General features: G+C 34.9%; 3 protein-coding genes and 1 non-coding gene across 8 annotated transcripts in view; 3 read left to right on the top strand and 1 right to left on the bottom strand.

Moving 5' to 3' along the window:
* The window catches only part of LOC127845724 (uncharacterized), a 265,031-nt gene that overhangs the window by 124,861 nt on the left and 122,978 nt on the right, over positions 1–17,192 (top strand). The window lies entirely within an intron of this gene.
* The window catches only part of LOC127845726 (uncharacterized), a 251,690-nt gene that overhangs the window by 174,210 nt on the left and 60,288 nt on the right, over positions 1–17,192 (top strand). The gene's annotated exons all lie outside the window — the stretch shown is intronic.
* LOC127845729 (mitochondrial calcium uniporter regulator 1-like) overlaps positions 1–17,192 on the bottom strand; it is a 276,089-nt gene that overhangs the window by 239,216 nt on the left and 19,681 nt on the right. Inside the window, exons 7-10 of one of the 3 annotated variants that reach the window (XR_008033347.1) lie at positions 16,249–16,302; positions 8,957–9,071; positions 6,099–6,178; positions 1,717–2,776 (exon numbers count right to left, since the gene is read on the bottom strand). Coding sequence is in view for 1 of the 3 variants with exons in the window: in XM_052376837.1 (XP_052232797.1) it covers positions 2,721–2,776; positions 8,957–9,071; positions 16,249–16,302 (225 nt within the window). In the remaining 2 variants the exon portion in view is untranslated. Of the gene's footprint in view, positions 1–1,503; positions 2,777–6,098; positions 6,179–8,956; positions 9,072–16,248; positions 16,303–17,192 lie in introns of those variants that run through there. The other 2 variants (XR_008033346.1, XM_052376837.1) reach the window with 2 other exon arrangements.
* On the top strand, positions 12,127–12,216 carry Trnaf-gaa (transfer RNA phenylalanine (anticodon GAA)). The gene is given in 2 exon segments: positions 12,127–12,163; positions 12,181–12,216. It is a non-coding gene; the product is annotated as a tRNA-Phe (tRNA).

Here is a 17,192-nt window from a genome sequence, read left to right as displayed (position 1 = left end):
CTGACGATGCGTATCGGGATACGTATTGTATCGTACACACTGTACTACGATATGTATCGTATCGTAAGGTGAGCGTATCGTGACACCCTTATTAAATCATTAAGTTGAAGTAGTTGACAATGTTCTTTAAAAAATCATGTTGGTCAACTTTGTCAAAAAAAAGATTCATTTTATTGTAGTGATTTTTTTTCTGGGAAAATACTGTATATAAAAGTCAATATGAATGCTTAGTTTTGGTCAAACACTATTACTGCAAACATATGTATAATTAAGTAAACCACAAGTTAAGCAACCATGTGAAAACACTAATACTGCAAACATATGTATAATTAAGTAAACCACAAGTTAAGCAACCATGTGAAAACACTATGTATTTTACACTATGTTTTTATTGATTGCTTTTTGTGACATGTTAAGGGACAGGATCAGAAATTGACAAGTAAAGCTTGTATTTATATTTCTACCAACTATCTATCACCTATGTTTCACAGTCTTACAAATATGCCAGATTAAATAAATAATTCCTAGTGCTGCAACAATATACCGGTATATCGGTATATATCGCAATACGCAATCCGCATATTGTATTGCGATACGATTTTCATCATACCGGTACGAAAATTTTACAAAAATTCATTCACATTTCGTCCAGAAAAGCCATCCAAAATAATGATAACAAGGTAAACAAAACAAAGCAGTGTAAATAGTTTTTTTCGTAAAAATAGCATTCTGAAAAGTATATTATACGGAGAAGTGTTGTTACATTGGAGCATTCGTTCGATGCTTTTGAACAGATTATTGTTGAATTAATTGCGCACAGCTGTAAATGTTTCGTTCGATTCTGAATTGAGCATTATTGAATTTGTAATCCAAATTTCGGAAATACGCTTCAAAATTTTAATGCTAATGCGACAATAAAAAATTATAGCGTCAAATAAAGTGCTTTATTCTTTGTCTCAATAAAAAGCAAGCAAAAATTATACAGACATGTAGAACGTGGCATGGAAAGTATGGGTGTATTTTGTGTTGTATAAAAACGGGAACATCACGTCAGATAAATTAAGCGTGTTCAGCGAAAAAAAAACGCCCTGGTTGGACGTTATTTCATCACATCTTTAAATAGTAACAAATGCCAAAATGTATTTGATACTTAAAAAAAGTTGCGAATGTTTGTGTTTCTTGTTATTCTTGAGCACATTTACCGGTATAGTAAATATTTACCAAAATTTGCTTTAAAACTGGAATATACAGGATTATCGGGTAATTGGCAAGTTATAATTTTGGTACAAGTTAGCAATATATTGCGATATATTGCAATACGGGTTTTTGAACTGACAATATATTGCAATACGGGTTTTGGCGTATTGTTGCAGCACTAATAATTTCCCTTATAAGTCGTTTCAATAAAAACTTAAATTATTATATTCATTTCATTTTCTTTAAAATGCCCAAAACTGACTTGAGCGGTTTCAAAGACAGCTATAAGTACAATATAAATGAAGATTTTGAAAATGTATTTGTTTATTTACATATTGAAAATAAAATTACCATATAAAAAGAAAAACATTAAGAACAATTTTCTAAATTCAAAGCAAAACAATTTAACAATACAATACAACAAAATGTGTTTGTCAGAAACACAATGCCCCTACTGTTCCGCTTTGAATTTTTAATTCAATGTTTTTTTTACCTTTGACCGTGAAGGATGACCTTGACCTTTCACCACTCAAAATGTGCAGCTCCATGAGACACACATGCATGCCAAATATCAAGTTGCTATCTTCAATGTTGCAAAAGTTATGACCGATGTAAAAGTTTTCGGACGGACGCACAGACTGACAGACAGACGGACTGATGGACAGTTCAACTGCTATATGCCACCCTACCGGGGGCATAAAAATTGCAAGTTATTTCAAGTAATCTAATGAAGTAAATTCCACGTATATAAGTAACAAGACTATTGCCAAGCAATATATGTTCCCTACCGGCTCCACCATTGTCAGAAATTCCACCATTGTCAGAATTTTTTTGTTTTTGTTGCCATAGCAACCAGAATTTTTGATGTAGGAACAAAATGAAATAAAATGCATAATGTTCATATTGTCATCTATCCATGTATTAAGTTTCATGAAAAAATGTGAAGAATTTTTAAAGTTATCGCAGGACCCAGAAAACCACCATTTTCAGCAGTATTTCTAGTCTATTTGTTGCCATAGCAACCAGAATGTTTGACGTAATAACACAATGAAATGACGTGCATAGTGTCCATATTGCCATCTATAGATGTTTCAAGTTTCATGATAAAATATTAAGAACTTTTAAAGTTATTGCAGGATCCAGAAAAGTGTGACAGACAGACGCACAGAGCGAAAACCACAAGTCCCCTCAGTTGAAACAGGTAGGGGACTAATAAAACTGCATCAATCATCGTTTGTCCATTAAATAGGTATTTTTTATAAATACAAGCTATTAAAAACGTTAACATACTTAAATCAAAACAGCACTGAGGTTGTCTTTAAATCTTGACTGTTTATGAATGCTTTAAAAATTCAATGATTATCACAATAAAAACTAAAATATAAAAATTTCTTACCCCCCCCCCCCCAAAAAAAAATTCCATTTTCGGTTATATTTCCTCCATCTGTTCACCAGGACATTGGTCATTTCGCCGACTTTTCATAGTGGAATCACAGATGAGGTAGCATAATCATCTACAAGGATCACTTTAACAACCTCAAGTAGGCAAAGAACAGCGAAGCCCCTGTTGTTAGGAAACCTGAAATGAGACAAATAGCAGTTGATATAGCAAGATGTGGTGCCAAGGAGTTAAGAATGGCAATTTCAGTTTATTGACAGAATCATCAAATATATATGCCTTTATAGTATGTAAAGGTATGTAATGGCACAATTTTAGGGCTGTTAGCTAGCTTTTTAAAGGCCCACTTAACCCATTTATGCCTAGCGTCCTGAAAAAAGGACATTGCAAACAGCGTAGACCCAGATGAGACGCCACATAATGCGGCGTCTCATCTGGGTCTGCGCTGTTTGCTTAAAGGAATTTCTATATGAAATATTATAAATATAGAAATAAATATGGTAGACATCCCTAATTTTGGAAATAAATTGATCCAATTAAGAAGGATGGGAGAGTCCACTGGGCATAAATGGGTTAATAATGTCCCATTGCAAAGTGGATATAGTAACTGCCTAGTCAATGGGAGGATATGTGTTTGATCCCCATCGTGGGAGCACATTAAAAAACTATTTCAGAGACATTTATATTTGGTTCTACCCAGGGCGCAGACTCAAGACCGTCCCGATTAGAATTGGACTTTCAATGCAATCGAGCTAAAATAAAGAGGTCTACAAAGTCCAACACTTTACTTAATAAATTATTTCACAAAAAAATTGCCATGGGAAATTTTTAAAACAAATTTCTTATGGACATCTTACCCACCAAAATACAAAAATCTAATCCTAAACAAATCAAATAGTAACAGCCCAATTATTGATAGCTTTTTTTCATATTTGCTGTGGAGAGGATAGCAGGTAAGGTCCCTCATGTAAATCTAACTTGTTCCAAGCGTGGATCATATGAATTTCACGATTTCTTACAAACAAACTAGACTAAATAGTTTACAGAAAAATCAGTTTTTTTAATTTTTAGTTTTTCTTACTGATGCACTTTAAAAATTCATATAATAATTTTTGTTGGACTTCCAACTATGTTTTGCCCCTGAAATGCCCGTTTCTGTCTGTTTCAGCAAAGATTCGCTCCCTGAAATAGCATGCATCTTGAAACTCTAAACTAAATGAAAACTTTGGATCACAGATTTATATGTGACGGTTTGTTTGAGTGGGAAAAAAAGTATCTTGTACATAAATGTCTAAGTTACAATATCAATAATCAAACTATAATAACCTGGGGATTTGTTCAAAGGGCATGAATGCCCCAAAACTCCATGTTTTTCTAAAAGCTCTAATGCTGTTAAAAGCAACCTGTTTTTAGGCCAAATCTGACATTTGACCTCTAAGCATGACCTTGACCTGAAGCAGTTGGTACATTCAACATGCTGTTCTCTGATGGTGGTCATTTGTGGTCAGTTATTTTATTTAAACTTGCCTGATGAATGACAAAGTTGCAGTTCAAATTAGCTGCTATAAAGCCATATTTCACATCAGAACTTGACTTTTGAGGTACAGAGACAGGTGTTACATGCAATACGTAATCTTAATATTGCATACATTGGTACCAAGATATTTTAATTATAAATATATGGCAAAGTAACGGCTCAGACAGAAATTTTCTGACCGACATCTGGACACAATGATGGACGTACAGACAAACAGCGTTACAGTTCTACCCTAATCTGTCTACCACCATTTATGCATAGTAAAATATTTTTAGAGACCAAACACAGAGATTTATTTTTTTCGAAGAGGTGCTTTTCACCGAGTACATTGAAATGAAATCACTTTGCACTTATATACTTGTTGAATGCATTGTTATATTAATTTGCATCCCTGTAATTACTAGTGATATGAAGCTAAAATTTGGCAAACCTTCATACGAAAAAGAGCACAGCATAACGGGTGCCACGCTCGGCTACGAAAGCTTGTCAGATTTTTTTTTTAAAGAGGTCACAGTGACCTTGACCTAGTGACCCAAAATGGGTGTGGCATGTAGAACTCATCAAGGTGCATCTACATATGAAGTTTCAAAGTTGTAGGTGGACGCACTTTGATTTTAGAGGCAATGTTAAGGTTTTTATTAAAGTTTTATATTAGAGGTCACAGTGACCTTGACCTTTGATCTAGTGACCCAAAAATGGGTGTGGCGTGTAGAACTCATCAAGGTGCATCGACATATGAAGTTTCAAAGTTGTAGGTGGAAGCACTTTGATTTTAGAGCCTATGTTAAAGTTTGATATTAGAGGTCACAGTGACCTTGACCTTTGACCTAGTGACCCAAAACTGGGTGTGGCGTGTAGAACTCATCAAGGTGCATCTACATTTGAAGTTTCAAAGTTTTAGGTGGAAGTACTTTGATTTAAGAGCCAATGTTAAGGTTTTACCGCGGAAGAGCTGGCTATGACAATAGCTTGGGTTTTCTCCGAAAACAGCCTCGATAAAAATTCAACTTTGACAGTGCTCTGATTTAGAATTGAAAGTCATAGATTTTATAAATATGCTAACTTTAAACAAATACAACAATTTCATACTCAACCCTCATGTTTTTCATAGAGCACTTCCTTTCAGTAACAAATCTCTTGTGAAAGACATATTATATAGATAACAGTGGTTTATTGGGTGGTAAATTTGGGGCGAGGGTATAGTAAACATGTGACCAGGAAAAAATTGATAACAGAATGGGGATAATTATAAGACAAGTGATAATTATGAGTGTCTTGTTCTGAGAAAACTGGGCTTAATTCATGTGCGTAAAGAGTCGTCCCAAATTAGCCTGTGCAGTCCGCACAGGCTAATCAGGGACAACACTTTCCGCTTTTATGGTATTTTGAGTTTCAAGGAAGTCCCTCCTTACTGAAAATCAAGTTAAGGTGGAAAGTGTTGTCCCTGATTAGCCTGTGCGGACTGCACAGGCTAATCTGGGACGACACTTTACGCACATGAATTAAGCCCAGTTTTCTCAGAACAAGACACATTATGACATTATAAGAACAAGAAGTGGTTTCTGATGTTTTTTCTTTAAATAGCATGTTATCATTTTGTCATTAACTGTATCTTTACAACCATTTATATACATTATTATAGCGTTATTTTGAAATGTTTAGTTGTGTGAAATCAGATACTTGTTGCCTTAACCCTTTGCATGCTGGGAAATTTGTCGTCTGCTAAAATGTCGTCTGCAGAATTTCTAAAATTAGCATTTTCTTCAATTTTTTCAAAGAATACTATCAGAATAGCAAACAGTTTGGATCCAGATGAGACGCCACGTTCTGTGGCGTCTCATCTGGATCCAAGCTGTTTGCAAAGGCCTTTAAAATTCAGCTCCAGCGCTTTAAGGGTTAAAATATATATATTGTTCTAAATACCAATGTTTGTGTATTTAAATAATTCATATATAATGCATGCACCTTTGTAAATAAGGTTTCTGTACATATTTTCATGGCCTAAATATGGTTAACTGACTTCTTCGCCATTTTTCTTGGAAATCCTGAAGAAAACCAAAGATTTGTATCAAATACTTAACATATTAAAATATGCACTTTTCATTCTTTTGTCAAGGAAGGTAATTGCCTTTGTTAAACTTTATAAGGAACAAAAAAAAACAATCCAAAACATAACTATAACATTATGTCGTATACAAATATTTCATTTCCATTGGATACATTTTTGTCAGATCAGGTTCCCATTAGGATTATGTGCCCTGGAATCCTTTCCCTCAGGCGCTTGCTACATGTAAATTCTTATACTTACTATGCACTCATTGTAAATTCATAAAATACATTTTATTAACTGACACTACTTATTTCTTGATATTGATTAATGGCTTTTCCCATGTATTCATACATTGAAGACCTCACAGGAAAATTAATATGAACACAACTCTAAGAATTACGGAGTAAACTTGTTAAAACAGAGCCCTATTTCATATTTTTTTCAGTTAAATATAGGTCTGATAGAAAGTTAAAACATTCAGACAAATTTTGTATTACATTTCAACAGTATATAATAGTGATTAATTTTGCCCAAAATTACAGCCTATTACAGGATGTTTTCCAATGGCAAAAAGTACCATTTTCCCCCAAAAATCTCGCCAAAATTTCCTCAAAAAGATGCCAAACTTTTCCAATAAACTCAATAATTTGTTTATTGAGTTTAATATACAGAAATATAAGAATGAAGCACTTTTTTAATATCAAATGTAACAAGCAGTTGGACACGCACTTATAAACAAATGGAATACTGAAATTTATAATAATTTCATGGTTAATCACACCTTCTTCAAATTCCAAAAGGCACATGCTGTTAAATAAAACATATCACTGTAGAAGTATTCCTGTAATTTGTTCACTGTATCATATACAGGGCATATTATGTGAACATCCATGGCTGGCAACTGGCAGGGGTAGGTGTCCAAGAGAAGTATGTCCCATATTGGCTCATAACAGTTTTAAATTGGATTATCATGAAACTTGGTTATAATATTTGTGGGCATAATATTTCAGACAAGTTCGATAACAATCCATGCCACGTTATGCTGGCCATATATGGTAAAAAAGCTTAAGAGCATAACATTTCAGACAAGTACAATAACCAGCAAATATTGACTGAAGCATTTTTTTTTAGTTATAGTCCTTGCATGATTTGAAATTAAAAACATTAATATTGACCACTCTCTAACTCCAATACATTAATGTTGACCACTCTCTAACTCCAATACATTAATGTTGACCACTCTCTAACTCCAATACATTAATGTTGACCAATCTCTAACTCCAATACATTAATGTTGACCACTCTCTAACTCCAATACATTAATGTTGACCACTCTCTAACGCCAATACATTAATGTTGACTACTCTCTAACTCCAATACATTAATGTTGACCACTCTCTAACGCCAATACATTAATGTTGACCACTCTCTAACTCCAATACATTAATGTTGACCACTCTCTAACTCCAATACATTAATGTTGACTACTCTCTAACTCCAATACATTAATGTTGACCACTCTCTAACTCCAATACATTAATGTTGACTACTCTCTAACTCCAATACATTAATGTTGACTACTCTCTAACTCCAATACATTAATGTTGACTACTCTCTAACTCCAATACATTAATGTTGACTACTCTCTAACTCCAATACATTAATGTTGACTACTCTCTAACTCCAATACATTAATGTTGACCACTCTCTAACTCCAATACATTAATGTTGACCACTCTCTAACTCCAATACATTAATGTTGACTACTCTCTAACTCCAATACATTAATGTTGACCACTCTCTGACTCCAATACATTAATGTTGACCACTCTCTAACTCCAATACATTAATGTTGACTACTCTCTAACGCCAATACATTAATGTTGACCACTCTCTAACTCCAATACATTAATGTTGACCACTCTCTAACTCCAATACATTAATGTTGACCACTCTCTAACTCCAATACATTAATGTTGACCAATCTCTAACTCCAATACATTAATGTTGGCCAATCTCTAACTCCAATACATTAATGTTGACCACTCTCTAACTCCAATACATTAATGTTGACCAATCTCTAACTCCAATACATTAATGTTGACCACTCTCTAACTCCAATACATAATGTTGACCAATCTCTAACTCCAATACATTAATGTTGACCACTCTCTAACTCCAATACATTAATGTTGACCTCTCTCTAACTCCAATACATTAATGTTGACCACTCTCTGACTCCAATACATTAATGTTGACCACTCTCTAACTCCAATACATTAATGTTGACTACTCTCTAACTCCAATACATTAATGTTGACCACTCTCTAACTCCAATACATTAATGTTGACCACTCTCTAACTCCAATAGTCATGATTTAATAACAATCCAACTTGATCACTGTTACCCAGACCTTAAAACCTTACATTCTTGTTTATTATGTAAAGAGCTGCGTTCCATGAAAACTGGGCTAAATGCATGTGCGTACAGTGTCATCCCATATTAGCCCTTGCTGTTAACACAGGCTTATCAGGGATGAAACCATCCACCTAAACTGGATTTTTGTTTTTCAGAGACTTCCTTGAAACAAAAAATACCATAAAAGCGGTAAGTGTTTCCCTGATTAGCCTGCTAAGACTGCAAAGGCTGATCTGGGACGACACGTTACGCACATGCATAAAGTCCAGTTCATCCAGAGAACGACCCAAATTAGGCGGGGAGGGAACGGGACCATTGGTGCTGAAGTACAGTAATATGTAACAAATTTCTTACCTATAAAAGAGTATATGGCTGTGTTTCTGCTCTTTTCCTGCCTGGTTTTCATGTTAGAGATCTCAACATCAATTTTGTTATCCAGGGACTTTAAGTTCTTTTCTGTTTGAGCCTCCTGAAACATCAGAAGAACACCAATGGATCCTTGCTATTATAGACTGGGGGACATATTGTTTTTGCCCTGTGTGTTTGTTGGTTTGCGTCAAACTTTAACATTGGCCATAACTTTTGCAAATATTGAAGATAGCAACTTTATATTTGACATGCATGTGTATCTCATGGAGCTGCACATTTTGAGTAGCGAAAGGTCAAGGTCATGCTTCAAGGTCAAAGGTCAAATATATGGGTGGGGGGCATAGTGTTTCACAAACACATCTTATTAAAAACTATTGTTACTTGGAAACAAACAACCATTTTATAATATACATACTATTATATAAAACATGAGTAAACAAACATTTGATTACAAGAGTTCCGCGGTCGGAGATGACCGCATTGAAGCCGGATTTTTGATTTAAATGACAGGAAAGTACCTTTCGTGTTTTTGTCAATGCAATACTTAAATTACTGAAATATTGTTCAAAGGTCAAAATGAAATGTAAGTACTTTTCAAGGCATGAGCAAACCTTGTGTTATGTTTTGAATGCATGCATATACATGAACAACAATAACATTTAAGGTCACAAATATGAACTTGAATTGACAATTAGGAAAGTTTGATCTCAATTTTTTTATTAGCAAATTAGTAACATATTGTTTGAAGTTTCCATCAATTTCATTATACTAGTTCTGGCCAACCTTCATGTCAAGTTTCAAGACTCTAGGTCCAAGCATACCAAAGTTATAACAACTTTAACATTTTTATATTGAAGGTCACAGTGACCTTCACCTTCAAATGAATGACCTTGAAATGACCAGTGGTCATCTGTTAATCCTGGCCAACCTTCATGTCAAGTTTGAAGACTCTAGGTCCAAGCATACCAAAGTTATACCATGAAATAAGAACTTTAACATTTTTACATTCAAGGTCACAGTGACCTTGACCTTCAAATGAATGACCTTGAAATGACCAGTGGTTACTAACTAGTTATGGCCAACCTTCATGTCAAGTTTCAAGACTCTAGGTCCAAGCATACCAAAGTTATAACAACTTTAACATTTTTTATATTGAAGGTCACAGTGACCTTGACCTTCAAATGAATGACCTTGAAATGACCAGTGGTCATCTGTTAATCCTGGCCAACCTTCATGTCAAGTTTGAAGACTCTAGGTCCAAGCATACCAAAGTTATACCATGAAATAAGAACTTTAACATTTTTACATTCAAGGTCACAGTGACCTTGACCTTCAAATGAATGACCTTGAAATGACCAGTGGTTACTAACTAGTTATGGCCAACCTTCATGTCAAGTTTCAAGACTCTAGGTCCAAGCATACCAAAGTTATAACAACTTTAACATTTTTTATATTGAAGGTCACAGTGACCTTGACCTTCAAATGAATGACCTTGAAATGACCAGTGGTCATTTGTTAATCCTGGCCAACCTTCATGTCAAGTTTGAAGACTCTAGGTCCAAGCATACCAAAGTTATACCATGAAATAAGAACTTTAACATTTTCGAGCACGCCGCCACCCCGCCCGCCCGCCCGACAACATCAATCTATAAGCCGAGATTTTTTCGAAACAAATCCGGCTAAAAACCATTAAAACTAAGTCTCGATGATAAAATACAAAATGAGACCCAAATTCCAATTCTCTTCCTTGATATTGTATCGAGGTAAACATGCTGACAAATATTCATTAAGAATGACTTATAAATGTGGTCTCTTGAGTGGCAGCATGTTTTTTCCTGATTTTATCTGATGACCTTTTTTTTGGAAGCTTTGATTGGAAGCTTAATATATTACTGATTTTATTGGTAAATGACATGTTTATGTGTTTATATATAAAATACTTCCTTTAACAATTTGTTCAATTACTTGATATATTGCAAGTACATTAAAAGTAATGCTTGAATTAATAGAGGATGATAAAATACATGCATACAATTATACAGAAACAAAAACACATTAATGGCTTGTTGTTATATTTTTTCATTAATTGTAACAAAATTAAATCATCTCTTGTGTTCACTAGAATGTTTAAATTACAGGTAATATTCAATTAGATTTTCAAGTTAAGTGAGTAGCAAATTCTGATCTTATTGCATAATAAACTAGAAATGGCGCGGCAGAGGCCGACGCGCATCCCCACGCCGCATGTTTGACACAGGGGCACCCCAGGGTTGGTAATGGGGCCATGCATAGTTGAGATTGACCGTATTGTCATAAGAGATGTTCAGTATAAATTTAAAGTAATTCAATGTAGAAATGAAGAAGTTAATGTAAAATAACCTAAAAAATGAGTGAAAATCTATACCCTAATTTCTCCTCCTCATCCTGCTCTCCAAACAAATTTCCCACTTGAACATTTTGACAGATTTTCAGTAATGAGTCTAAAATTATATTGCACAAATTGAAAGTTTCAGCCCCTTATAGATTCTTGTGGCTCTATTCCATGAGTTTCTCATGCTTTTTATGCTTGACTGCATTCTATCTCTTCTCTCATATACAGGTGTCCCTTTGCGCCAATATTTTATAATCCCTTGTTGGCGTTGCTCTGGAGAGCGGCGACTAGTATGTAATGCATTTTTTTTTCGCTTATGGGAGGAGAAGTTATTTTACGGATCAATGTATATATTTTTGTTTTAAGATTATCTTGCATAGTGGTGATTTTTTGTGTAAATTGGTGTAAATAAGTACTGCTTTTGTGCCTATCACATATATTTCAACATTTATTGCCAATAATGCAAAGCTAATTGTTTTAATTAATAACTGATCCGCAACTGATCAAAGGGGAAAGATCACAGGGACTGGGCAAATACGTGAAACTTTCTGGTTTTGTATAAAAACAACACATAATCAAAATATATTTATTTTGTGGTTTTTCTAATTTGCTTATTTAGTAAAGAATCAATGTAATACAATGTTTGACGACCTATCGCGCAAGCAAGTTTATTGGAAGGCGTAGTGGTACGAAAACATACAATGTATTAGTTTATTAATACATATAATAACGATCGCTATACATGTACACAACTTGACCAAATAGCAGTACATAAATGATGTCAGCCGGAATAGCTCAGTTGGGAGAGCGTTAGACTGAAGTTGTTTACGCAACAATCATCTAAAGGCCCCCGGTTCAATCCCGGGTTCCGGCACGAACGGAACAGTTCGGTGGCTGACAATTTTTTTCAGTCAGGTTAATAAATATAATAAAGCTTTATTTTTTGTAGACATTTTAAAATCCATTTTACTACATTGGACATTTTTATTAAAATTAATGGATGCCGCGTGGTGACGTGAATTAAAATTTCTTACATCACTTTAATATCTTATAAAAATACACGTGTTTTTATATTAACAAATAAATGCAAACAACACATCTATTATCCATGTATTTTTATGGTTGTCTATCATAGGCCCTTAGTACTATCCCTACCACATATAGAGCGCAAAGCGCGACACGTATTAATGATTGTAACAATGAGTTGCTATAAAGGAAGCAGCCGCTTATCAAGGAGGAGCTGTGTCCCAGCAACCTGTTTTCCTAGAGTCAAGCACTCCTCGGATTTTTTTTTTTAAGAACCACATATAGAGCGCGAAGCGCGACACGTATTACTTTCCAGGTGGTATGGACCCTTTAGCATTATCCAACCATTACGTCCATAGATATCTTCCTTAGAATTTGAGAAAATTTGAAATCGTTGTTCGAAGTCCAAAATTTTCATCCAATTGTTCCCAAACTTGCACAGGTGTTTTTTTATCAATGAAGACCCAACCCAAACTCTATATGAGCAATATCGGACCATAAGTCCAGAATTATGTCTCTTTGAATTAAAAAATAAAAGTAAAAAACTGCTTGGTTAGGTGATTATGTCAACATTTTTCATCAGATTCTTTCCAAACTTACAGTGTCTTCATATCAATGAGCATTTTTACCTCATTTAAAATGAGAAACATCGGGACAATAAGTCGAGAATTTTTTTCTATTAAATTTGACAAAATAAACAATTTCCACTTGTTTAGAAGATTTCACAACTTTCATCTGAATCTCTCCAAACTTGTTAAGTGTTTTTATATCAGTATTACTCGAACCCTAATGAAAATGATGAATATCAGAGCTATAAATCTATTATGATCTTTTACTGAATTTCAAAGTGTTTTCATATCAATGAGTACTCAACCCCTATCGTAAATGAGCAACGTAAGAATAAGTTCAGAATCATCTCCCCTTGAAGTTGAGAAAAATATGAAATTACGCTTACAAAATGAAGCAGATTTTTTAAAACCTACAAAGTTCTGTTCCATTAATGAAAACTGCACACGGATGCCAGTAAAAAAAAAAGGAAACCAATGTAAATACAAGAGCACCGCCTTGCGGGTGCAGACCGCTCATCTATTTTCTTTTTAAAGGTGAAGGGACTCTCATTTTCAATCACAAAGGATGGAGGGGTGGAGTGAAGAGCGGTGCATTGTGTGGGGGGGTGGACATTTATTACATTTTCTTCCAAAAATGCGAAAAAAAGGAAAAAAAAAAATCGGTGGGGGGGGGGGGGGTGGGGGGGGGGGTGGGGGGGATTCTTGGGTGCGATGGTTGGACGGTATTTCAAACATAAAATAATAAAAATAAATATTTGTGTTTTTTAACCGTTTCATAAAAAAAAATTGGGGGGGGTGAGGTGGGGGGGTATAGTGTGAGGGTGTGGTGGTAATTTGTGAGATGATTTAAAAAAAAAAAAAAAAAAAAATAGGGGGGGGGGGGATTCGGGTGGGGGGAGGGGGGGTGGGGGGGGGATTCTTGGGTGCGATGGTTGGACGGTATTTCAAACAAAAAATAATCAAAATAAATAGTTTTGTTTTTTAACCGTTTAAAAAAAAAATTGGGGAGGGGGTGGGGTGGGGGGGGTATAGTGTGAGGGTGTGGTGGTCATTTGTGAGATGATCTTAAAAAAAAAAAAAAAAAAAAAAAAATAGGGGGGGGGGTTGGGGGGGGGGGGGCACGGGCGATGGTTTGGGTGGAGTCTATTGTGGTATGTCAGGTAAGAGTAGTTTTGTCAAAGTATCAATCAAATCTAATCATAAATAAAGAAGTTATGGCAATTTTAGAGAAATTTAATAATTTGACCTTGAGAGTCAAGGTCATTCAAAGGTCAAGGTAAAATTCAACTTGCCAGGTACAGTAACCTCATGATAGCATGAAAGTATTTGAAGTTTGAAAGCAATAGCCTTGATACTTAAGAAGTAAAGTGGATCGAAACACAAAATTTAACCATATATTCAAAGTTACTAAGTCAAAAAAGGGCCATAATTCCGTAAAAATGACATCCAGAGTTATGCAACTTGTCCTTTTACTGTACCCTTATGATAGTTTGCGAGTGTTCCAAGTATGAAAGCAATATCTATGATACTTTAGGGGTAAAGTGGACCAAAACACAAAACTTAACCAAACTTTCAATTTTCTAAGTATAAAGGGCCCATAATTCCGTCCAAATGCCAGTCAGAGTTACATAACTTTGCCTGCACAGTCCCCTTACGGTAGTTAGTAAGTGTTGCAAGTATGAAAGCAATAGCTTTGATACTTAAGGAATAAAATGGACCTTAACACAAAACTTAACCCAAATTTTCAATTTTCTAAGTATAAAAAGGGCACATAATTCTGTCAAATTGCACGCCAGAGTTATCTAACTTTGCCTGCCCAGTCCCCTCATGATAGTAAGTAAGTGTACCAAGTTTGAATGCAATAGCATTGATACTTTCTGAAAAAAAGTGGACCTAAACGCAAAACTTAACCAAAATTTTCAATTTTCTAAGTATAAAAAGGGCACATAATTCAGTCAAAATGCACGCCAGAGTTATCTAACTTTGCCTGCCCAGTCCCCTCATGATAGTAAGTAAGTGAATGCAATAGCATTGATACTTTCTGAGAAAAGTGGACCTAAACACAAAACTTAACCGGACGCCGACGCAGACGCCGACGCCAAGGTGATGACAATAGCTCATAATTTTTTTTCAAAAAATAGATGAGCTAAAAATGAACTATGAAATATTTGAGGGTTACAACACAAAAACATAGATAATGGTTATATGGGAGTTATAACACAACATCATAAATAATGGTTATTTGGGGGTTATAACACAAAATTATAGATAATGATTATACCAGTATCTTTTTCTATTTTGTTTAAAATAATAGGCCAATATATTAATATTTACAGTAGAAAAAAATTGTTCCATGTAACTTCATTGAGTGCCTTTTACACTGAAATTCCCGACGCCCTTTGATGCTTTGCATCAATACTTATCTTGTATAAACATTAGATGGATGAGCTAAACCATTTCACAGATGATAAACACAAACAATTGAATACTAAATACATCTCTGCGCCACTACTGTGTAGCTCTATGCGCCACTTTGATTTATTTTTTTTATATCATTTGGCAGGTTATTTACTTACCTCCCTTTAAAGCTTATTACTTCCCTTTTATTTGTTTTTTTTTATCTTTGACCTTGAAGGATGACATTGACCTTAACCTTTAACCACTCAAAATGTGCAGCTCCATGAGATACACATGCATGCTAAATATCAAGTTGCTATCATCAATATTGCAAAAGTTATGGCCAATGCACCATACCAGGGGCATAAAAATAAGTGAAAATCTCTGACCCAGCCCCGCCCCAACCCCCATAACATTTGACCCAGGGGTCAGATCAAAATTCTGTCACTGTCACTGTCGCACATATGCTCATAGCTATCATGTATGTAAGTTTCAAGGTTCTAGTGCTAAACGTGTAGGAGGAGCAGGTGGCCAGGGCGGACGGACAGACGCACATCACCACAATATCCTCACTTTTTCTCGGAAAAACGTGGGGATAATAAGCAATAATTTTAAAGACATTTCATGCGCCCATGGAATGCAGAGAAATTTATTTACAAAAAATAATTTTCATTATTAAATCAATTGATCATATATATCAAGTCAAAATACAGCATATGTAAAAATAAAGTTCTTATTATACTTATAAATATTGTTTTAAATTTTTAAATGCACATCTTCCCTTTTTAGATTAAAAATTATATTTGTTCCAATAGTCAAGACACATCTCTATACATGTAATACAAATTCCTGTAGTTATTTAATTAATTAGCAATTAAACAACAAGGACACAAAATTTGTGTGATTATACGTACCTGGACTTCAATTTTGTTATTAAGTGACTGTTGATTCTTTTCATTTAATGCCATCTGGAAACAAATAAGGGAAATGAGAAATATCAGCTTAGATAATTAAGTTCTGGGACAGAAACAATTTTTTAAGCCATGTTTGCCCAACCTCATTCGCTCAATAGTTTTCGTTCTGAAGATTGTGTTTCTTATTTTCATAAAATATAAGAGTCTTACACAAACTTCAAGGGCCATTATGACTTAAGTGGGTCCCTGCATATCTGCTGCTTTAAGGTTTATGACTTTCTCATGTTCATACAGTGTACTGGAACAAATACAACATACTGTGCCAGTCTGCCTAAATAAATTACAGTTATAAAATTTGCAATACATAATATTCAAGCAATATATTACAAAATATTACAATTAATAACAAGAGGACCATGATGGCCCTGAATCGCTCACCTGACTAACCTTGCCACATCACATGATGGCCCTGAATCGCTCACCTGACTAACCTTGCCACATCACATGATGGCCCTGAATCGCTCACCTGACTAACCTTGCCACATCACATGATGGCCCTGAATCGCTCACCTGACTAACCTTGCCACATCACATGATGGCCCTGAATCGCTCACCTGACTAACCTTGCCACATCACATGATGGCCCTGAATCGCTCACCTGACTAACCTTGCCACATCAACTTAAATTCTATCAGCCCATATACAATCCCAAGCCAGATGTCATTATTTAATACATTCTGACAAAATTTCATTAAGACGTGATGAAAACTGTGACCTCTTTCATCTACACAAGGTTTTACAAGCATTGGCCTGGTGACCTAATTTTTGACCCCAGATGACCCTTATACGATCAGGGCTCCCCCTGGCCCAAAAATTTCTAATGCCAACATTTTAGCCAAATTTAATTTTTTGTAGCCAAATTTTAGAAACTGTAGCCAAAGTTT

The sequence above is a fragment of the Dreissena polymorpha genome, chromosome 9 (assembly GCF_020536995.1).
Source record: "Dreissena polymorpha isolate Duluth1 chromosome 9, UMN_Dpol_1.0, whole genome shotgun sequence".
In the NCBI taxonomy this organism is placed as follows: Eukaryota; Metazoa; Mollusca; class Bivalvia; order Myida; family Dreissenidae; genus Dreissena; species Dreissena polymorpha.
The sequence above is the reverse complement of the archived record's forward strand: the minus strand, read 5'-3'. Positions and strand labels throughout refer to the sequence as shown.